Genomic DNA, 24,585 nt, shown 5'->3' with positions numbered 1-24,585 from the left:
AGATCTGTTGTTACTTATTCTCTTTAGGAGAATAAGAGCAGACTGCCTGTGGTTAATCTTTTACAGCAAAGTTTACTACCAGTTTACCAAATCTTAGAGATGCTATATTCTACCTACCAAATATAGCCAGTGTTCGTTACACAGAGCCTTTCCCCTTTCCCTTCTTCTGATTTTCGGAAATTTTGCTCTCTTACACATCTTTACAAGAGGCAGAAAAGGACAAATTTGGGAGGTCTAGAAATAAAATATGGTAAGTCTAAATGATATGTAGAGATTCCATATTTAATTCCATTACTTCCTTATCTTCCATAAATTAACCCAGATAAGTCATACTGCACAAGTACCTGCAAAGGCTGAGTTAGTCTTTTCCCAATTGTATTATTACCAGAGTACAGACCCGGTTTCCCTCTTAAAAATATATACTCACGGGCTTCCCTGGTGGCGCAGTGGTTGAGAGTCTGCCTGCCGATGCAGGGGACACGGGTTCGAGCCCCGGTCTGGGAGGATCCCACATGCCGCGGAGCGACTAAGCCCGTGAGCCACGACTACTGAGCCTGCGCGTCCGGAGCCTGTGCTCCGCAACGGGAGAGGCCGTGACAGTGAGAGGCCCGCGCACCGCGATGAAGAGCGGCCCCCGCTCTCCACAACTGGAGAGAGCCCTCGCACAGAAACGAAGACCCAACACAGCCAAAAATAAATAAATAAATTTCTAAAAAATATATACTCACACAGAAAATTCCAAATTTACTACCACATGCGTTGCTACAAAATCTCAGGTTCTCCTAAGGAGGACATGTTACAAATCCCCCCAACTCTGTTAAGTCACAGATACCTCCCTTAACTAACTTTTAATATTAAAAAATGAAAGGGACTCAAGTGTCCCTGAGTCTAAGGAATTAACAGCGGAAAGGACAGGATCTCTAAACTTCTCTTTGGAAGGAAACACTCCGATTGAAGTATGAGGATATAGCTGGCGGGAAATGACTTTTCAGAGGACCTGCATTTCTCATGTATCACACACTGACCGTGGATGATGGGATACACTCAGGACTGAGCATCTGCAGAACCTGGAACCCAGCTCAAATCTCTATTCTGCCACCTTCATCAAGGACAAATGTAAGACACACACCCACCGGTTTCAACCAACTATTTACAAGCCCAAAACGACCGTAAGGAAGTGGCTGGTCTTAATGCTTAATATTTATACTCTCCGTGTGTCATTTTCACATTTTAGTACATTTACTAGGACAAGCAATTGACCCTCACCTCTATCTGATTCCCCTGAAAAAGTAGAAAATGCAGACTTAGGGTTCACTGGTCCTGACTTCCCTATGTTAGAAATGACTCCCACCTCCCTGGTCTCCCATTTCCTTCCTAGCCCCCTCTACCAGACCTGCTCTGCAGAACATCTCTGTAACTTCAATGGAAAAGTGAATCACTGATGTTTATAGCCTCTCCTCCGCCACACAGAGGAATAAATACCTGGCTAACATATATGAGAGCACCTCCCACAGTGCTTGACACGTACCAAGTGCTCAAGAAATGTTTTATTCTGAGTATGGAATTCACTGCACCAAAGGGGAATTAAGACATAAAACAAACAGTAGTTCAGGAAAGGCTAGGCTTACTTTATCAATAACAGAAACGTGAAGGCATGAAGGGAACTGTCTCTTATGTAGGTATGTTAGCATCAAAACGGCTAAAGCCATCATCTCTCTGTCCCCATAGCAACAGAGAGGAACTGGGCCAAATCATCTTTGGTCTGAGCTTGTATAAAGGTTTCTGCTGTGAGGAAACTGTTGAGTAAGAGTTCTAGACTGGCACATTCAGTGCTAAGTGATTTCATTTTGATTTACCCTTCACTCCTGTTTAATGTGAAGGCTGTATTTCCATTCACAGTAAAAGGACACAGTAGCATGTTTTATGAAGAGCTCTCCGCGCTTGAAAACAATCAAGCTACCCTATCTGCTTTACAGAATGATTACATACACGTAAAAGAACAGCCCTCCCCACTCACCAGTCTAGCAGTCAGAGGGGCTGGGTGGCTCCTAATTCTCTCACAAATGGCTGTGTGAGTTCAGAGGGCCCTTGACCTTTTAGGCTCCCCTTCCTTGACCAGGAAAAAGTCTACTTTTAGAAGATTCTATCTAAGGACCTCGTTCGGGAATATTACTTGAAGGTGGCTAGGAGGGCCAGCCTGCACCTGGCAGGGGTTGTCACTCCCCTCACTGGTGCCACCTTCTCCCTGCATGGTCATGCTGGCCCCTGCCTGCCAGGTCTACCCCACGTGGTAACTGGGCCTTCCGGCCTTCTAAGCAAGAAGGCTGCACCTCGGAATGCAGGAATCACACATGCTGGAACTTATTTTAATAAGCCATAGCTAACTCAAGAGGGAGAAGCTTTAAGAAGAACCCATTCCATCGGGCCCCACGGGTCATCACGAAGCAGGTGCTCACACCTCCTGACCTTTGCAAATCAAACTGGGGCTTTAAAGTTGTGAAGATAGCCAGGTATGAAGCAGAGCAAATAATTAGCATGTTGGGAAGGCAGCCTTTTCCAGTTCCGGGATATGGGCATTCTCTGGAATTTACTAGGTTTTTAATTTTTATTATTTATCTATCTATCTATCTATCTATCTATCTATCTATCTATCTATCTATCTATCTATTTACTTATTTATGGCTGCGTTGGGTCTTCGTTGCCGCGTGCGGGCTTTCTCCAGTCGCGGCGAGCAGGGTAGTCATCAGATAAGTAAGGAAAGTGAACAGAAGAAGCTCAAAATGCAAGGTGTACACGATGATGAAGAAGGTGATGATGACAATGACCAAGAACGAAGAGAAGACTGGGGGCACACTTCTTACAAGTAAGTGTCTTTCTTAGTCTACTTAGCCTTCCCTAGTGTAAACTTAGCTTTCTACTCCAGTGTACATCCCCCTCCTCCGCCACCCTGTATCTCCTGGGAACTTGAGATTTATCTGCCAAGTGCTTCCGAATTCTAAGGAACTGCAGCCCAGTAAGTCAGTTCTAGGACAACTCACAGGTTTGTAATTCTTTTCATCTACCACAGCAAGAAAGTACAGTGCCCCTCTATTGACCTTAACCAGCACAGAATCTCAACAAAAATAGAGCTGAAGGTCACATTTCTTTCATGTGTTTTTTGAACCTTAGTAAAAGATTTAAGCTTATATCTACCAAATGATCTCAATCTATAGAATCTGCAATGCTGAAGCAAGAAAATATATCTGGAATTCTACATAGAGGAAGATCCAACAAACTAAGCCTCTGAAATGGGAGATGGATTAGGTTTCTGTCTAACAGGTTCTTTAATGGCCTTGATCATATAATTTGATCAAGGCAATGCCTTGGACACTAGAATATTGCTACTATGGGGAAAGTTTAGTTTCAAAGTGGGTATGACTTTCAACATTGACAGGAGATAGTGGACCTTACAGTTTCCAGTGGACTGCTGGGTTTTCCCTTGTACTCTTGCTAGTTCATGAACCACAGTACCATAGAGAAAAGAAGGTCAAGTTATAACCTTAATACTGTCAGTAACCAGCTAGGTGACCATGGGCAAGTTAATTCACTTTTCCAGGTACTGATTTCCTCTCCATTAACAGAGAGGTTTGGACTAGATCAGTTCTGAGACTTAGGATTTCTGTATTTTTGACTTCCCAACCCAACCCCACTTCAACATTTAAGATACAAAAAAAGAGGCTGCTTCCCTAAATTTAGGACCTATCTCTCCTCCATTTCTTGAGCTTGGCCAGGAAAGTGACTTATTCTTTAGCACATGACTGACATCATCATTCAAAATCCATTGCAAACTCTTAAGGGCAGCTAAACCTCTCCACTGTGGTCCCTAATCTGATGGTGACAGCATTATGGAGGAAATGATTTCTCCTAACCCAAACCAACTGAGCTGTGATTGCAGGCAGAACAATTTCATGAAGATAGTGGGGGAGATTCCTGTGGCTCCTGTTAATCACCAACACTTCATGCACTGATGCGCTAATAAGTACAGTCACACTTCATCAGGGCAGACAGCCACATCCTCCTGGGGCTGGGAGAAAATGACAGGAGCGGGACAGCTACTCCACTGGAGAGGTCAAGAGACCACACAGAGGCTTCACAGGAGTCAAAAGGCCTTGCAAACGAATACTGTCATTATATCCCCTAAGGAGGAGAAACCGGAAAGCCGTGTTATTAGGAAATGTCTCCAATGCTCTGGGCAAGGAAAAGACCCTCTCCTACCCTTCCTTTCTGGCACTAGTCTGAATAGCGCTGGGATCTCCCCACCACAACCCTGGTGATCCTTCCCAGTCACACAAAACTTGTTTCCTGAAGACCATCTCACTCCACATACAAAAAAAACAGCATCTCCGAGATGCCTTTCGTCTTATTTGGTGGCTGGAGAAACTCAAATCCAGAGAGGCTCATGTATCTCTTATGAACTTTGTGTAACAGAGTTAAGTGGCCAAAGCTCTGGACTAGGAAGCAGGAAGCTACGTTTTTATCTCAGTGGCCATGTTGACTCACTGTGCGACCAATGGTAACTTTCATCCCTGGGTCCTTTCTTTCTCCCACTGTGAAATAGAGTCAATATTGACCAAACAAAGATACTAAGAGAAAAAAAGGAAAATCTATGTCAAAGAGACTTGGGCCGTTCAGAGTTAAGGAGCTCTTCATACCCCAGTAACAATTACAGTAGAATCCGGTTACGAGTAGGTCTTGGAAAACAAAGCTACTCCTCAGTTATGCAACTTCCTGATGAAGATAATATAATGCAGTGGTTAAAAAGATGAGCTCCAGAGTCAGACTTTCTGGGTTCATTTCTGACTCCACCACCCATTATGAATTATGTCCCTTAAGTCTCCATAAGATGAAGAGCATGACAGTACCTACACCTCACAGGGCTGCTGAGGGAATGAAGGAAGATAATTCATATAAAGAGTCTAGAACAGTCACGAGCACATAGCAAGTAACCAAAACTGATTGGATATCATTTGACTTAATATAAGGCTAAAACTTGGAAAATCTAGACTAACAGATCAATAGCTGGTAGTATGTTATCTTCCTGCAATATTCTGCTATCTAACTTCTGATGAAAGCCCAACTGAAAAAAAATCAGCTCGAGATTAAAGTTCCCAAGATGAGAACCACATTGGCTATACAGGTAACTAAAGGAAGATCCATAGGTATAGCATAACAACGGTGCTGGGAGCGAGGCACAGGGAGGTCCTCTACCAGGCAAGCTGAGACACCTGACCCATGTTCTCTCCCAACAGAAGAGACACTCCTGTTCCCCATGGTGAACTGTAAGGTAAGGATGACCCACATGAGAAGCCTGTCATGGGAAATGTGCCATGAGTACCCACTCGGGACATGATGTGACGTGAGCAGCAATAACCAAGCCTTGAGCTAGCAAGGAGCTCATACAAGGTTTTTCTACGCTATAATCAACACGAGGGCTCTGGAGAACACCCAGGTCCACTGGCTTCCAGTCAAGAGACCACCATACTGACCTCCAGCAACCCAGAAACATCCCTGCAAGACACTTATACTCAGAGTATTTAGTCCTTTCCCCCTCGCCTCTTAAGTATTCCTATCATGTGCCAATTAAAACTCCTTCCCAAGCTAACTATTACCTCTGCAAACCAGAAGGACTTTACAAGAAAGGAAATCACCAGATCTGGAGACTAACCAGGATAAGCGTGCAAAACCTTGCAGACGTGTTCCCCACCCCTCCCCAACTGTGCTTCCTTTGCTGAACGATTAATTCACTTCTCTTTCCTGGCTTGGCAACTAGCCCTTCCACCTATAGTTCAGAGGCAATGGGGCTCACAGCCCAGGCTGTCTGGAAACAATTCCTTCAGCTGCATGGCTACAGGCCAGCAAAGGGCCTGAGAACCAGTTACAGTCTCAGTAGGTGAGGGTAAAAGGGATATAGAAAATAAAAGAGCCAGAGATCAGGATTAGCTCTGAGAGCTATGAAACATGGAAAACACTGATATGATAGGGAACCAGATGACTACTCCTTTGTCATTGGGCAATAAGAACTTAATTCTGTCCTTCACTTCAAGATCCAAGTTCCAATGGGCATTGTTCTTAGACTCAGGTTTTGGCGGAAGAACTGGACGACCCCACTGAGTTTGCATTGCCACACTAGATTGGATGGCAAAGCAAATATAACCATCTCCTTTACCTAGGTTTCCTGCTCAAAATCCTTTCGTTCTGCATGTCTCCCTGATTCTAGCCAATGCCTATTCATGGGACCTTGGGCAAGTCACTTAATCTCTCTGAGCCTCAACTTAACTTTACTTATCCGTAAAATTGGGCATGAAAATTACCTGTCTTAACTTCTTCATGTAGGTTTTTGCAAGGATCAAGTAAGATTAAATATTAAAGCACTTTGTAAATTAAAATGTGCCATTTGTAACTTTAATAAATTCCAAGGTCCACAGGGTCCAGTCTCTGGACAAAACTAAAGTCAGATGTAAAGTAGAACACTCAAAATGAATTAAAGGGAATCCTAGTCTTCAGTTGTATCTATCAAAGACCATTACAGACGATCCAATTCATAAGTCTCAGGAACGCTTTGTATTTCCTCTCCTCCCTAGATCCACTACACCTCAAAGCCACACAAGTGTTTTTCACTCTTCCAAGCCCTGAATTCTCATCTCCAGCCCCTCTGGTTTTTCTTTCTCTCCCTCTCCTTCCTACTCTTTATATCAGTTCTTTAATATGCAGCTCAACTTCACCCCACTTTTCACTTTTTTCCTCTCAACTGTACTATTATCTAAAAGTGAAATCGGGCAACTTGCCCCTTTTTCCTTCTACCTTTCCAGTTCTAGCTCTTTCCATCCAATTCCATGATTTGCATTAAAAAGCTTGGGAATAGGTGGGTAAGGGCACAAATCTCCTTAGAGGAAGAGGCTAAATCAGCAAAGTATAATTCTCTTAATGGAGCTAGGGTGGGGAACAGGACATATATAATAGTAAATCTTGACCCTGTCACGTTTTTATTCTTATTATCCCCACTTGGCAAGGTACCTACAAATCTATTAAAGATGTCTTACAGCATAAGATGCATTAAGGTATCACATAGCATCAAAGAAGGGACAAGCAGGAGAGAATTTGGGAGGAGTCCTCATAGAAAGCCAGGGTTAGTGTTTATGTCTAGAATGGTTGGGACCTTACCATTGCACACCTGTAAGGGACCTTTCAGACACAAATAGTGTTTTCCAAAGTCACCTCTATAGTAAAGTAGTTCCCAGGATATTAACAATTATACATGGAAAAAATATGATTCCATGGCCAATTCAGTTTGAGAAATGCTGCGTTAAAGGGATTTCTCTGACTTTAGGACTTCCCAGCACATTTAAATTGAATAATTTTAACATGAAACATTTTGGATGGTAAATGTTTTACAGGATACATTTTAAGAAATGCTGGTTTTGACTCTCCTCCTCATTTTATAGACAAGGAAACTGAGACCCATGGGTGGATACTGACCCTCATAACATCATTCAGAGTTCTGGGGGAGAAGAGGGGCTAGAGCCCACGTCTGCAAACCCCAGTTTTGTGTGTTAGACTTCTGGAGGAATGATAGAGAGGACGCATGCCTCTACAGAATTGCAAAAGTTGCATTTATCAAGCATCAAGGTTACTATACATCAAGGATGGTTACAAAATAATCATCCAGGACAACCAACATCACAAAATCTAACTAGATCCCACATGTCATGTTTGTAGGCCACTGAACAGTATACAGAATTATGATGAAGGGTCACCTTAGCTAGTGGCAATCTTCTTTTCTACTGCACATCAAGGTGAGCACCACTCCTGGAGCTGTCTGCCTGCTCCTGTTGCAGAGCCCTTAACCAACGGTCAAGATCTCTCCAGTTGTTCGCATAAAACTAAGTACAAAGTTCAAATGAAACTAAAAGAGAATTGCATTATATAGAAGCAATGACAGACTAGTGAGAGAGTTCCCCTATATCTTGCACTAAAATAGCCACCTCCAAACCTTGCCTATCAACAGGGAGATGGCTCAATGTTAGGGGCACTCTGGTTCCATCAGAGGAAAATAAGAGATGACAGCCCCTTTACCTTCTTCTTGGATTTAAAGACGTTACACCTGAAGATATTGCTGGCACCATCTCGAGCGATATAGCTGAAGATCTTCAAGTCTTGGGAATCGTGAGAGACGTAGAAGATCCTACAGGAAGAACAACAGAAAAATGCACTGAAAATGGCATTAGGTTCAAATCTCCAATAAGGAAACCTCTGTTTAAGGACACTCTACAGACAGAGCTCACTCAAGCCAAGTCCTTAGAGAAAGCTTTCTTCCTATGAAAGCCACAATGCAGGAGGCACTTTCCATGGGCTCCACAAACACTGACATTCCAGTGAGTGACCTCCAGATGGGGAAGGGTGGACACAGGTAGGACATGGACCCCACGCTATCACTAGTAAATCTGTCCTGGCAACTTGTACGTTAGAAGGAAAAAAATCATTCCCATCCTTATCAGAGCGATAAATCTGCATCTAAGCCAGGGAAATGTGGGGAAGTTTCCTAATACCTGTTCACAGTTACCTCCGAATGAGGAGACTTAGGGAACCAGCAATGCTAACCACATTGGGAGACACTCTGTTTCATTATTGTAGGTCCCTTGGTGATAGTGACTTCACTTTCTGTCCCACTCCATCAAGTCCACGGCTTCCATATATTCATTCCATCAGTCACCCAATCCCCCTGAGTGCACACCATGGGCTAGGCACTATCCCAGCAGCCAGAGGAACAAAGCAACAGAACATATAGAGCCCCTAAACTCATGGAGCTCATGTTCAGGAGACATCAATAAACAAATAGAAAATGAGTGCCATTAAGAAAAAAATAAGGGACAGAACATGACAGAGCTGCTATATTAGACAGGGTGCTTAGCAGGAAGGCCTCAAAGAGAGGCAAAGACCTAATGATGGGAGGGTGCCTGCCACTGGACTACGTGGGCAAAAGCAGTGCAGAAAGTGGGAACAGCAAGTTTCAAAGCCAGGTGGTGTTTATAAGGCGCTCTAAGCATTCAAGGAATGGCCAGAAGGTCAGCGTGGCTCAAGTCAAGGGAGTGTGGTCAGGGACAGCGTCAGAGAAGCAATCAAAGGCCACAACACAGGAGACCTTGAAGGTCAGGGGTTGTACTCCAAGCGAGACAAGAAGCCATTAGAGGCTTCTGAGCAGAGGACTGACTTCCTGATGCTTTAGACTAAAGAATCCCTCTGGCTGCTGTGGGTGGGCGGTAGGGGTAGAGGCAGAGGAAAGGCCAGGAAAAGGGGAAAATTATAAGCAAGGCCCTAATGGCTGACTCTTAGGTGGCCCTAGGACAGGGTACCACCAGAACCACCAAGCCTGAGTGCTGTCAACATGGGGCAGGGGAGGGGAGTATCAGGGATACATCAGAGGAACTGATTTGGGCACTGAGGAGAGTGTTGCTCTTGATAAACACCCTGGGGACACATTATTTCCCCCCAGAATCTTTTCCTTAATGAAAACACTTTTCCATCCCAGGATTTCACAGGCCTGGTATGTCTGAGTCAGTCTTTCTGTGCAGCACAGAGAGAACAGGATTTAGAGTCATATCCACAACTGTGCCCCTTACCATAAGGCAAGCCAGGGAACCCTCAGAGGCTCAGTTTTCTTATCTGTAAAGTGGGACTTTTAATAGTAACACCTTGCAGTGTTACTGGGAAGATGAAATGAGTAAAGTGCTTTTTACTTCTCCTTACCGATATCGCCTCTAAGTAGCCTTTTTACTGAGATTCTTACCAAGGACCCCAAGAAGTCTGAGAAGAACTTTCAAAACAGAAGTGATACAGAGAGGAGGACAATTCCCGGAAGAAATCCAAGTTCACCTTGGGGACCAAAGTTTCTCTGCTGAACTCTGCTAAAAGTCATTTCATTTCATCTCACATGTCCACCAACTCTGAACGATGCTGAAATAGAGATTATTGTGTTTGTTTAACGTGGCTTCTAAGAAAGTTAATCTAACATTATCGGGCCCGCACCACAGAGTACCCGATCCTTCTAATGATGCCAAAGTGTCCTCCTAACACGGAAGGGACAAGCTAACAACTGCACCTCAGCATCTCCTGCCTGAGCTCCAGGCCCACCCAGCCCGTCTTTCTGGACACACACTCCTGATCTTCTCTCAAGCTTCAAATTCATCACATTCCCCAAATAAATTAATCATCTCCCCTGTAATTCTCAGGCAAACATGGCCTTCCTTCTACCAAGCCCTCTCTCGATGATGGGCACCATGTCCACTCAAGCCAGAAACCTGGGCAACACCTCTGACTCCTTCCTCCCTTGTTCTCCAATATCGGTCACTCATGACCAAGTTCTCTGCAGCCCACCCCCTTGACATGGCTCTGAAATATACTTTTTCCTTCAGTTCCACAGTACTGCCTTAGTCCACAGGTCCTACTGTTCACCTGGAATTTTGCAACTCACCTAGTGTCTCTCTGCTTCCTACCTCACCTACTGCCAAGCCACTCTCTATATTGCTAGCAAAGTAGTATTTTTGAAAACACAAACTACATCCTAGTATTTCCTTCTAAAAACCATTCAAAGGTTTCCTACTGCCCTCAGACCAAGTCCAAACTCCTCAGCATGGAGTATCTATGTTTCTGCTTTCATCTCTCTCCAGGAGCCTGACCTACAGAGCCCTTCAGAACCAGGTGCATACATCTGCCTGCCTTTGCAACTGCTGTGACACCTCCGGCATCCTTGAAGACTTGATTCAGAGAAGCGTTCCCTGCCCACCCTGCCCCCAAGTCTGAGTTGCTGAATGCCCCTGGGTTCACCATTACCATAACACATTACCTCACACTATGATTTTTATATTTGTTTTTATTTTTTGGAATTTAATTTTATTTTTTTATACAGCAGGTTATTAGTTATCTATTTTATACATATTACTGTATATACGTCAATCCCAATCTCCCAATTCATCCCACCACCACCCCCCTCCCCTTTCCCACGCTGGTGTCCATACATGTGTTCTCTACATCTGTGTCTCTATTTCTGCCTTGCAAACCGGTTCATCTGTACCATTTTTCTAGATTCCACATATATGTGTTAATATACGATATTTGTTTTCCTCTTTCTGACTTACTTCACTCTGTATGATAGTCTCTAGGTCCATCCACGTCTCTACAAATGACCCAATTTCACTCCTTTTTATGGCTGAGTAATATTCCATTCTATATATGTACCAAATCTTCTTTATCCATTCATCTGTCTAGGGGCATTTAGGTTGCTTCCATGACCTGGCTATTGTAAATAGTGCTGCAATGAACACTGGGGTGCGTGTGTCTTTTTGAATTATGGTTTTCTCTGGGTATATGCCCAGTAGTGGGATTGCTGGGTCATATGGTAATTCTATTTTTAGTTTTTTAAGAAACCTCCATACTGTCCTCCATAGTGGCTGGATCAATTTACATTCCCACCAACAGTGCAAGAGGGTTCCCTTTTCTCCACACCCTCTCCAGCATTTGTTGTTCATAGATTTTCTGATGATGCCCATTCTAACTGGTGTGAGGTGATACCTCATTGTAGTTTTGATTTGCATTTCTCTAATAATTAGTGATGCTAAGCAGGTTTTCATGTGCCTCTTGGCCATCTGTGTGTCTTCTTTGGAGAGATGTCTATCTAGGTTTTCTGCCCATTTTTGGACAGGGTTCTTTGTTTTTTTAATATTGAGCTACATGAGCTGTTTATATATTTTGGAGATTAATCCTTTGTCTTTTGATTCATTTGCAAATATTTTCTCCCATTCTGAGGGTTGCCTTTTTGTCTTATTTACAGTTTCCTTTGCTGTGCAAAAGCTTTGAAGTTTCATTAGGCCCCATTTGTTTATTTTTGTTTTTATTTCCATTACTCTAAGAGATGGGTCAAAAAAGATCTTGCTGTGATTTATGTCACAGAGTGTTCTTCCTGTTTTCCTCTAAGAGTTTTATAGTGTCTGGTCTTACATTTAGGTCTTCAATCCATTTTGAGTTTATTTTTGTGTATGGTGTTAGGGAATATTCTAATTTCATTCTTTTAAATTTAGCTGTCCAGAGTTCCCAGCACCACTTATTGAAGAGACTGTCTTTTCTCCATTGTATGTATCCTTGCCTCCTTTGTCATACATTAGTTGACCATAGTTGCATGGGTTTATCTCTGGGCTTTCTATCCTGTTCCATTGATGCATTCTGTTTTTGAGCCAGCAACATACTGTCTTGATTACTGTAGCTTTGTATTATAGTCTGAAGTCCGGGAGCCTGATTCCTCCAGCTCCACTTTTCTTTCTCAAGATTGCTTTGACTATTCAGGGTCTTTTGTGTTTCCATACAAATTGTGAAATTTTTTGTTCTAGTTCTGTGAAAAATACCATTGGTAGTTTGATAGGGATTGCATTCAATCTGTAGACTGCTTTGGGTAGTACAGTCATTTTCACAATATTAATTCTTCCAATCCAAGAACATGGTATATCTCTCCATCTCTTTGCATCATCTTTGATTTCTTTCATGAGTGTCTTATAGATTTCTAAGTACAGGTCTTTTACCTCCTTAGGTAGGTTTATTCCTAGGTATTTTATTCTTTTTGTTGCAATGGTGAATGGGATTATTTCCTTAATTTCTCTTTCTGACCTTTTGTTGTCAGTGTATAGGAATGCAAGAGATTTCTGTGCATTAATTTTGTATCCTGCAACTTTACCAAATTCATTGATTAGCTCTAGTAGTTTTCTGGTGGCATCTTTAGGATTATCTATGTATAGTATCATGTCATCTGCAAACAGTGACCGTTTTAATCCTTCTTTTCCAATTTGTATTCCTTTTATTTCTTTTCCTTCTCTGACTGCCGTGGCTAGGACTTCCAAAACTATGTTAAATAATAGTGGCAAGAGTGGACACCCTTCTCTTGTTCCTGATCTTAGAGGAAATGCTTTCAGTTTTTCACCATGCAGAATGATGTTTGCTGTGGGTTTGTCATATATAGCCTTTATGATGTTGAGGTAGCTTCCCTCTATGCTCACTTTCTGGAGATTTTTTTTTTTTATCATAAATGGGTGGAGAATTTTGTCAAAAGCTTTTTCTGTATCTATTGGGATGATCACATGGTTTTTATTTTTCAATTTGTTAATATGGGGTATCACATTGATTGATTTGCATATAGTGAAGAATCCTTGCATCCCTGGGATAAATCCCACTTAATCATGGTGCATGACCCTTTTAATGTGTTGTTGGATTCTGTTTGCTAGTATTTTGTTGAGGATTTTTGCATCTATATTCATCAGTGATATTGGTCTGTAATTTTCTTTTTTGTCTGGTTTTGGTATCAGGGTAATGGTGGCATCAGAGAATGAGTTTGGGAGTGTTCCTTCCTCTGCAATTTTTTGGAAGAGTTTGAGAAGGATGGGTGTTAGCTCTTCTCTAAATGTTTGAAAGAATTCACCTGTGAAGCCATCTGGTCCTGGACTTTTGTTTGTTGGAAGATTTTTAATCATGCTTTCAACTTCATTACTTGTGATTGGTCTGTTCATGTTTTCTGTTTCTTCCTGGTTCAGTCTTGGAAGGTTATACCTCTTCAAGAATTTGTCCATTTCGTCCAGGTTGTCCATGTTAGTGGCACAGAGCTGCTTGTAGTAGTCTCTAATGATGCTTTCTATTTCTGCAGTGTCCATTGTAACTTCTCCTTTTTCATTTCTTATTTTATTGATTTGAGTCCTCTCCCTCTTTTTCTTGATGAGTCTGGCTAAAGGCTTATGAATTTTATATTCTCAAAGAACCAGCTTTAATTTTATTGATCTTTGCTACTGTTTTCTTTGTTTCTATTTCATTTATTTCTGCTCTGATCTTTATGAACTCTTTCCTTCTACTAACTTTGGGTTTTGTTTGTTCTTGTTTCTCTAGTTCCTTTAGGTGTAAGGTTAGATTGTTTACTTTATTTTTGGCGGTATGCAGGTCTCTCACTGTTGTGGCCTCTCCCGTTGCGGAGCACAGGCTCTGGACATTCAGGCTCAGTGGCCATGGCTCACGGGCCCAGCCGCTCCGCGGCATGTGGGATCTTCCTGGACCGGGGCACAAACCCGTGTCCCCTGCATCGGCAGGCGGACTCTGAACCACTGCGCCACCAGGGAAGCCCCTATTGTATCATTTGAAGCTTGTGTTTCCTTATTAATTTTCTGTCTGGATGATCTGTCCATTGGTGTAAGTGAAGTGTTAAAGTCCCCCACTGTAGGAGGGCTTCCCTGGTGGCGCAGTGGTTCAGAGTCCGCCTGCCGATGCAGGGGACACGGGTTTGTGCCCCGGTCCAGGAAGATCCCACATGCCGCGGAGCGGCTGGGCCCATGAGCCATGGCAGCTGAGCCTGCGCGTCTGGAGCCTGTGCTATGTTGTATGTGTCCCTAGGTCTGAAGTGGGTCTCTTGTAGACAGCATATGGATGGATCTTGTTTTTGTATCCAATCAGCGAGCTTCTGCCTTTTGGTTGGAGCATTTAATCCATTCACATTTAAGGTAGTTATCGATATGTATGTTCCTATGACCATTTTCTTCATTGTTTTGGGTTTGTTTTTGTAGATCCTTTTCTTGTCTTGTGTTTCCCACTTAGAGAAGTTCCTTTAGCATTTGTTGTAGAGCTGGTTTGGTGGTGCTGAATTCTCTTAGCTTTTGCTTATCTGTAAAGCTTTTGATTTCTCCATCAAATCTGAATGAGATCCTTGCTGGGTAGAGTAATCTTGGTTGTAGGTAGTAATCTTGGTTGTAGGTAGTAATCTTGGTCGTAGGTTCTTCTCTCTCATCGCTTTAAATATATTGTGTCACTCCTTTCTGGCTTGTTGAGTTTCTGATGAGAAATCAGCTGTTAACCTTATGGGAGTTCCCTTAAGGGAACTTTTAATAGTTGCTTTTAATAATTTTTCTTTGTCCTTAATTTTTGTCAGTTTGATTACTATATGTCTTGGCATGTTTCTCCTTGTGTTTCTCCTTGTGTTTATTCTGTCTGGGACTCTCTGCGCTTCCTGGACTTGGGTGGCTACTTCCTTTCCCGTGTTAGGGAAGTTTTCGACTATAATCTCTTCAAATATTTTCTTGGGTCCTTTCTCTCTCTCTTCTCCTTCTGGGACCCCTATAATGCGAAAGTTGGTGTGTTTTATTCTGTCCCAGAGGTCTCTTAGGCTGTCTTCATTTCTTTTCATTCTTTTTTCTTTATTCTGTTCCACGGCAGTGAATTCCACCATTCTGTCTTCCAGGTCACTTATCCGTTCTTCTGCCTCAGTTATTCTGCTATTGATTCCTTCTAGTGTATTTTTCATTTCAGTTATTGTATTGTTCATCTCTGTTTGTTTGTTCTTTAATTCTTCTAGGTCTTTGTTAAACATTTCTTGCATCTTCTCGATCCTTGCCTCCATTCTTTTTCCGAGGTCCTAGATCATCTTCACTATCATTATTCTGATTTTTTTTTTCTGGAAGGTTGCCTATCTCCACTTCATATAATTGTTTTTCTGGGGTTTTATCTTGTTCCTTCATGTGGTACATAGCCCTCTGCTTTTTAATTTTGTCTTTCTTTCTGTGAATGTGGTTTTCATTCCACAGGCTGCAGGACTGTAGTTCTTCTTGCTTCTGCTGTCTGCCCTCTGGTGGATGAGGCTATCTAAGAGGCTTGTGCAAGCTTCCTGATGGGAGGGACTGGTGTTGGGTAGAGCTGGGTGTTGCTCTGGTGGGCAGAGCTCAGTAAAACTTTAATCCACTTGTCAGCTGATGGGTGGGACTGAGTTCCCTCCCTGTTGATTTTTTGGCCTGAGGTGACCCAGCACTGGAGGCTACAGGCTCTTTGGTGGGGTTAATGGTGGACTCTGGGAGGGCCCGCACTAAGGAGTGCTTCCCAGAACTTCTGCTGCCAGTGTCCTTGTCCCCACCGTGAGCCACAGCCACCTCCTGCCTCTGCAGGAGACCCTCCACCACTAGCAGGTATGTCTGGTTCAGTCTCCTATGGGGTCACGGCTCCTTCCCCCTGGGTCCTGATGCACACACTACTTTATGTGTGCCCTCCAAGAGTGGAGTCTCTGTTTCCCCCAGTCCTGTCGAAGTCCTGCAATCAAATCCTGCTAGCCTTCAAAGTATGATTCTCTGGGAATTCCTCCTCCCGTTGCCAGACCCCCAGGTTGGGAAGCCTGACATGGGTCTCGGAACCTTCACTCCAGTGGGTGGACTTCTGTGGTGTAAGTGTTCTCCAGCTTGTGAGTCACCCACCCAGCAGTTATGGGATTTGATTTTATTGTGGTTGCGCCCCTCCTACCGTCTCATTGCAGCTTCTCCTTTGTCTTTGGATGTGGGGTATCTTTTTTAGTGACTTCCAGTGTCTTTCTGTTGATGACCGTTCAGCAGTTAGTTGTGATTCTGGTGCTCTCACAAGAGGGAGTGAGCGCACGCCCTTCTACTCTGCCATCTTGAACCAATACTCACTATGATGTTTATACTGAAGCTTCTTGAAGCAACAAGGGCCACATCTTGGTATTCCAGTGCCAGCACTGCAATTGGCACATAGGAGGTTCCGAATGCATGCTTAGGAGGGAGGGAGGAGTCCTTGCTGTCCTTAATAAGCAACCATAATGTGCTCTGCCTGGCTATTCATTTCCCCCACCCCCAGACAGAAGTGAGGTCCTATTAGTTCAGATGCATCACACATAAAACTCCTTTGATTTTTGAGTTTTTCATTTATTATTAGGTAATACCCTAAGGACTGAGAACTAGATTTAAAACCGATGGAGCAGATATGAAGGCAGACTGGCATGCCAACAAGACACAGAGACATGGAAGGCACTCAGGGATGGCAGCAAGCTAGGGTTAACTTTACCTTGGTAGACAAAGCACCTTTTCGGCAAATACGATGACAACCTGGGCATGGATGCAGCCACTCTCTTTGGACTGGAGCTCTTTGGAGACTGCTCTGTTATGTCTGAGTTCAGAAACTTAATGTGTAAGTTATTAAAAGTCAATAATCTCTAGCTAACTATAAAGTCAACTAGTTAGAGCTTAGAAAAGTATCCGCCGACACAATCAAGAAGCAGGAAGTTTTTCCATGTGACCTCATTCACCCACAAATTAATAAATCAACAAATTGAGGCCTCACGTCCAAACTTCTAGATCTAGAACTATATTCCAAGAACCCTTACTTCTTCATACCTTGGTTTTAAGAACTGTGATTGCGTGTGTGTTGGGGGTGGGGGAGGGGAGAAAGAATAATATGAGGACTCAAGAGAATAAGAAAAGATTTCCCTTTTCCCCTCCTTAATCTTTATCCTTAAGTCTAGTGCAGTTCTGATCCCACTTCCAAAAAGTATCTCAATTTTCATAACTTTCAGTATAATTATAGGGTAGGATACCAAAGTAGTTCATATAGTGTTAATAATGATTACTAAGATCTTATTAGATTTATTCCCACTTAAAATTTCTTAAAATTTCTTGGTTTTATCTCAAAATATGCATAGAATTATAATTTTTACTCACTGATGGAACTGTTATGCATTCAAGTCACAGCAATAAACTTTTCTATACACTGTTATGTCCATAAACGTAACATAAATTACTGAAATATAAACAATATCTTGGAGAAACTGGATTTGGGTTTTATAGTTATGCTGGAATTCAAGTTGACAGATTGATAAAGAACCACTAGACCCACCACCAACACCCCGCTTCTCACTTCCTTGACTATTAATCTATAGGTAAATGTGTTTCTTTTAGGAGCACAGAAAAAAAGAAATGGAATGTAGAGTAGAAAGAGACCTGTGTAGTCCTCAGATCTGTCCAACCCAGCATCCCTGTCATTCAGCATTTGTCAGTGATGAGCAGTTCACTCCAGTCAGAGTAGCCATTCCTCCTTTTGGAGAGCTTCTAATTACTTGGAAATTTCCCCTTACATTGATTAGAAATCTACCAACAGCAATGCAGTGGAAGGAAATGGTTGAAAACACCGGCCCTGGTGTGGGACAGATCTGGATTATAGGCCCAGGCTCTGCTAATTACTAGCTGTTAGATCCTGGGCATTATCTTGATTTACTCATGGTTCTTCACCTGTGAAATGGGGATAACCATAGTACTGTACCTCACTCATGAGGTTTAAAGAATGAATGTATGCAGAAGGATCAGCTTATAACAAATGGTTAATAAATGGTAACTGCTATTAGTACTGCCACACTACTGCCCTAGTTCTATCCTTTGGGGCCTTAGAGAACAAGGTTAATCCTTCTAAACGGCAACCCTTTGAAAACCACCACATTTATATTTACTCCTCTCATTCTTTAAAGTGACACACTTCCTCTTCCTTCAAGAGTTCCTCAACCAGCCCATTTTCTAGATCTTTTATTACTCTGGCAGGTTTGTACTGTGGAAAGAGTATGGGCTTTGGGTTGAGAGAGATCTAGGTTCAAGTCTTAGCTTTGCCACTTCCTAGCTGTTAGCCTTATGCAAGCTACTCAGTTGACATAACCCTTTCTTTCCTGATCTGAAAATAGGTAGATTAATGATCTCTTCATAGTATTTAAGTATTAAAACACTCCCCTCCAGTATTTAACACAACGCCCAACATATGGTGAGTTGCTTGCTCAGTAAATACGATCTCCATCTTCCTTGTTAACCTTTTCTGTACATACCCCAATTTACCAATGACTCTTAAAACACAGTTCACAGAACTGAATGCATATTCCTAAAGGGATGAGAACATGACAGAGTGAATTTGGATATTTTCTATGCCCTAGAACTGAATTTTTAGCAAAGCATCTCTGATCATATATTTTTAGCAAAGCATCTCTGATCATATCTTTTTCTTTAGTTACAGCATCTCACTGCTCATTCACACTGTGGTCAACTCAAACAGTCAAATCTAATTTGCACAACTGCTCTTAAGGCAGATTTCCTAAGCATACTTGGTAATTGGTTTTTAGGACTGTCTCCTAGGGATCACTATTTCCTTTGCCAAGCTCTCACAGATCATCTGCTTAATGATCTCTTCTAGAATTTTGCCCAGAGGCAATGACAAGTTCACTAGTCTGTAATTCCTAGACCCAGAGTTTTCCCCTTTCTAAAAAGTGAAATGTCTTTTTCTTGTAACCTTCTCATATCTCATCCATTCCCCATGATTTTGCAAAGATGATCAAATATCATTTTGCAATCACATTCTTTAGGACTCCAGGTCCTAAGTGACCAAGGCCTGGACACATTTAAAGGAGTGAAGGACGCCTGCCTTTTTCCTCGTGGTTTTCAAACTTCTATTTTTCAAATCACCTATGTTCTAGTGTTTCTAGTTTGAAGATCCGACAGTTCTCTACTTGAGGTTAAAAAAAAAAAAGGAGACACATGGTTAGAACAATGGGACTTCACAGTATCTCTTTGTCATGTGCTACTCTCTTTTCTTTTATACTTTTCTTCTCTCATCGTCAGTCTTTTCCATGAACCCAATGCATTCAGGGTTTCAGTTCCTCTGCACTTATACTTGATTTTAAGCTCTGCTTTCCATATTGTGTACTTCTCAAAAGACATTTTATGAAAATGTAGGCAGCCATGTGATATTTCCTCATGGTCTCACCTTTTTGGACCCAATTAGAATAAATTATGTTGTACTTCTGTCTTCAAGTTCTCATCTCTTATTTCCTGAGACAACAACCTTACTCTGTCACCATCCCTCTCTCTGAATGTTATACACTCGAAAATGCCACGGCCATGTCCCACCAGCAACTAGTATCCTGCCCCTACTGCCCCTTATCTCCATGGGGACTGCTGGCTGACCTTGGAACCCACTGGCTACAGAGAATGTGAAGGGTCTTGAGTCACCTGCAAGGTTTCCTGAGTCTACATCCCTGCTCCCCTATCCAAGACGCACAGACACAGAGCTCCACAGAAAAGTCTCCATGCTGTCTTCTGCTCAAAACCTGCTGGGTCTCACCTAGCCAGCTGGGACCTGCCACGGCAGAAAGCACAGAACCTCAGGACAGAGGATCTAGACCTGCCATGGGGCCCCCAGGCAAACTCTTTTCCTTCTCTCAGCCTTCTTTCCTAATCCTTAAAGTAAGGGCAATAAAAACATCTTTCAGAGCAGTATTAAAGTTCTGGGATGGGCAAATATTGAAAGTGGTTGAGATAGCAGATGGACAAATATTCTATAACCCATTGTACAAATACATTAAAACTGTGGAAATAACTCTAGAAATGGCAAATGGAATAACAAAGAGAAATCATCCCTGTTCCCCCAACATCACCATCTCTCTGGGGTTTATCCAGTTTGAATGTGAAGAAGAGATTTTTCTCTGAAGGCCCTGGAAGGCACGGGCATCCCTAACCCACAGGGACACATGGAAATGAACCAAGATTGAGAAGATAAGCTGCCAAGTAACTTGCAGATGGTAAAGACAAAACCCAGTGGGATCTTAAGGGAAAACCTCTGGGAGAAGAAGAAGCATGATGTGAAAAATGCAGAAGACAGAAAACAGAGCCAACCTGCTGCTCGAGACCAGCTGAGCGTGGCACAGCCATGAAGTCATGGTCCTGCGAAAACCCAGCATGACTTCTGCCCACGGGAGCAGTGATTCCCCAAGCAGCCCAGACTGTGTGATTTTTGTGGGTCCCCCCAGAGGAATGTGTTATCTTCAGAGGGCCTAGGGAAAATATTAGGAAAGGTGGTGGGTGGAGGGAGGCCCCCAGTGCTTTGCTAATAGAACCACACCAAAATCTACAGCAATGAGCACCCCCCCCCCCCGACCCTTACCCCCAGCCCCTGCATGCTCCCTGAACACTGGTGTGTCTTCTCTTCCCACCCAGTCCTGGAGCATTCACACAGTTCCACACTTCTGTCCCTGGTCATCATTCCTTTCCCCATTTCTCTGATTTTAATCTAATCTTTAGGCCAAATTGTCCTTCATCTTGATCATTTCTTCCTAGTACTGCTTTGGTCTGATTATCTTTCTCTCCTGTATTTTCAGGGCCCTTTATCACTTTGACTGGTTTTCTTTAATTAGACGTTAGATCAGTTTTCATCTTCTTCATCCCTCAATTTAGCCATTTTCAGGGCTGCTATCTGGCACAAAGGAATGGTGATCAACTCATGAAATGGTGCCACAGTCCCTCATGGAACGTGGTCTCCTTACTTCACAGCTGTCTGAGGTGTAGGAATACATCGCCCAAGATCTGCTGGCAGCCATAGCTGGGCCGTCGTTCACAGACCTGCCTCACCACAGTGTGATCTGGAAAGAAGTCTGGGATTTTAGGGCTAGGAGAGACCTCGTGAGACAGTCAAGCTCATCTACACAACTGCAGGCAGAGAAATCTGAGTATCATAGCTGATTTCTAAGGTTTCTTCAAGGCGTAACATTATAAAAATGTCTAAATTATTATGACAACTATCTACTGTGTACCTGAAATAAGAAGTAAGCAATCAACTGAATTTTAAAATCTAGTGAGAGTCAGACAAATACATATTTATCTTTTGAAAGTCCAGTTAAGTCACCCTCACAGCCTGTCTCAGTAGTTAATTTATGTTTGAATTTCACAGCTGTTAAGAAGTGCTTTCTTACATCCCACAAAATCTTCCCTCGTTTACTTGAATCAACCACAAACCACCATAGAGCACTTTCTAAATACCAAGCACTGTGATAAGTAAACTTCCTCTTGTTCACTACTTGACAAACAGGCAAAACACCGGCCAGTGTCCCTCGCAAAACCCCAACAATCCTTTCACATACTTCAAGGCTTTAACTTCTCTGCAACACTGGTAATTTCTCCAAAATAACTGTCACCTGCTGTTGGCTTTCAAAAACCAAATCTTTCCACAGGCTGCCAATTCTTTCTCCTCTGCTTCTGTGTTATCTGGGTTCGCACATCTGGTGTGTTCATGTTTTCTGGGGTCAGCCAACCTTCCTACACTTCTGAGGATCCTCAGGCTTCCTGAAGACTCTTGCTCAGAGACACAGCTTTCCTCCTGAGCCAGAGAGCGGAGAGAATACCAGCACACCACAAATAGAAGGGTGCTGCTTTGACTGGTGTGTGCTGGGGGAGCCTCGCTTAGAAAGCTGCATCTTCCTCTCCTTTCTCCATGAACAATTTATCTTCTTGCTTTCACGAAACGGAAAACTTCCCTTCTTTAAGTGGTATGTGGAGAAAGGGGTCAGGCATAAGTCTCCCCAATGCAAAATAAATCCTAATCAGAAGTTCACACCCTTCCTGATCCACTGCCCTGTATCCCTTGAGATCCCTGTGGTTTTGTGGAATAAAAGAACTGACAGAACAGAGCCACAAAGCCTCAGCTGAGATGGCAGCTCTTCTACTTTCTCAAAGCTCTGAGCTTTAGTTTTCTCAACCTCAAAAAGGCACGAGAAGTCTCACAGGATTGTTATGCGAATCAAATGAAATGATTTATACATAGTATGTGGCACATAGTAGGTGCTCAAAAAAAACTTTACTGAACTGAAGTGAGCAAGAATATTTGCTGATCTCTTGTGTCCCTCTCATGTGCCAGGCACTGCTCAAGTCACACTACACATAAAAACTCATTTAATCCTCACAACCTTATGAGGTGGGTACTACTACTATCCCCATTTTATAGAAGAGGAAACTGAGAGGGGCTAGTCAACATTCTCAAGGTCACACAGGTAGTAGGTATCTGTATTAGTTTCCCAGGGCTGCTGTAACAAATTACCACAAAGTGATAATTTAAAACAACAGAAATTTAACCTCTCAGAGTTCCAGAAGCCAGAAATCAAGATATTGGCAAGGTTAGTTCCTTTGAGAGGCTCTGAGGGAGAATCCAGTCCACGTGTCTCTCCTGGTGTCTGGTGGCTGCCGGCAATCCTTGGCATGCTTTGGCTTTTAGTTGCATCACTCCAATCTGCTGTCTCCATCTTCACCCAGCCTTCTTCCTTGTGTCTCCCCTCCATGTTTCTCTCTCCAAATTTCCCTCTTCTTATAAGAACACCAATCATTAGACTTTGGGCTCACTCTAATCAATTATGACCTCACCGTAACTCAATTACATCAGCAAAGTCCTTTTGCCAAATAAAGTCACATTCATAGGTATCAGGGGTTAGGACTTCAGCATATCTTTTTGAGGGACACAATTTGGCCCACTGCAGTCTCTGAGACAGAATTTGAACCCTGGCCATCTTAACCAAGTCCTTCACATCTGCATTATCTGCCTAGCTGATTAATAACTGTCAAAAATCATTCAAATATTAGATTGTTATTACTATTGTTATCTCTATATCTAGCTAGAAGTCAGTGCTATGGTACATTTATGCCACCTAGGAACCCTGAATTTCCTTATTCCAGGTATTTTTCCAAGCCCTGGATGCCTTTATAGACTCTCTACGGCCAAAACAAATTCATTCTCACGTGGGTAAGATTTTCACTGGACACTTGAGTGAGTGGTGCTTGATGGCGTTGCTCTCCCCGACGGCCCACCTTCCATCCGAGTTTCTTCAAACCAACCAACCCAGGAATATGATAAATGTCATAAGGACATCTTAGTCTTTCCAAAGACTAAGTGACCCTCAGGCCACTTGCTCAACACATGGGGAGCCTTGTGTGCCATGACAGGAAATGAAGAGAGGGCATCCAGCCCCTCCCTCCCCGGGGCCTGGAGCATGCCTGACTGGGCCTGGCTGGCATGGCCACGTACTCTTCTTTCCTAGTAGTTTTCTTTCTCTGATTGCTCTGACCTGCTTGCCTGATGCTACATCAGAGGAGGTCTGAATCACAGCTCACCTGAAGGCACTTCCTCCTAGGACCTGAGGTTAAGAGAACAAGCCAGGGAGCTCAGCGCAGGCGTTTACTCCAGGTGTCAACAACGCTAATTCTCACATATGCCCCCAGGACAACGGCTGAACAATTCTGATTTATCCTAGGACAACTCCCTCTCTATCATAATCGAGTTTTTTCCTTTTTTTTAAACTATAAAGGACCATGTACCTTTACTTCTAGGCCACTAACGTATCTTAGAAAAAAATGATAAAATGAACTGATTCATATTTGATCTCATTTCAACTTCCAATCACATTTTTTTTTAACATCTTTATTGGAGTATAAGTGCTTTACAATGGTGTGTTAAAGGGAGATTAGCTCGGTGCTTTGTGACCACTGAGAGGGGTTGGGATAGGGAGGGTGGGAGGGAAACGCAAGAGGGAGGAGATATGGGGATATACGTAAATGTATAGCTGATTCACTATGTTATAAAACAGACCACCCTCCCTATCCCACCCCTCTAGATGGTCACAAGGCACCGAGCTGATCTCCCTGTGCTATGCAGCTGCTTCCCACTAGCTATCTATTTCACACTCGGTAGTATATGTAAGTCCATGACACTCTCTCACTTCATCCCAGCTTACCCTTCCCCCTCCCCGTGTCCTCAAGTCCATTCTCCACGTCTGCATCCTTATTCGTGTCCTGCCCCTAGGTTCTTCAGAACCATTTTTTTTTGGTTTTAGATTCCATATTATAGGTGTTAGCATATGGTATTTGTTTTTCCCCTTCTGACTTTCCCCTTCTGAGTCTGTATGAC

General features: G+C 42.9%; 1 protein-coding gene across 5 annotated transcripts in view; it reads right to left on the bottom strand.

The window, feature by feature from the left end:
- The window catches only part of LOC112403901 (carboxyl-terminal PDZ ligand of neuronal nitric oxide synthase protein-like), a 301,211-nt gene that overhangs the window by 44,800 nt on the left and 231,826 nt on the right, over nt 1–24,585 (bottom strand). For all 5 annotated transcript variants that reach the window (XR_003004013.1, XM_024751627.1, XM_024751628.1 and 2 more), the window contains one exon: nt 8,113–8,221. Coding sequence is in view for 4 of the 5 variants with exons in the window: in XM_024751627.1 (XP_024607395.1) it covers nt 8,113–8,221 (109 nt within the window). In the remaining variant the exon portion in view is untranslated. The remainder of the gene's footprint in view (nt 1–8,112; nt 8,222–24,585) is intronic.

The sequence above is a fragment of the Neophocaena asiaeorientalis genome, unplaced genomic scaffold (assembly GCF_003031525.2).
Source record: "Neophocaena asiaeorientalis asiaeorientalis breed wild unplaced genomic scaffold, Neophocaena_asiaeorientalis_V1.1 scaffold156, whole genome shotgun sequence".
Lineage (NCBI taxonomy): Eukaryota > Metazoa > Chordata > Mammalia > Artiodactyla > Phocoenidae > Neophocaena > Neophocaena asiaeorientalis.
Note: the sequence above shows the minus strand (reverse complement) of the source record. Positions and strands in the feature narration are given on the sequence as shown.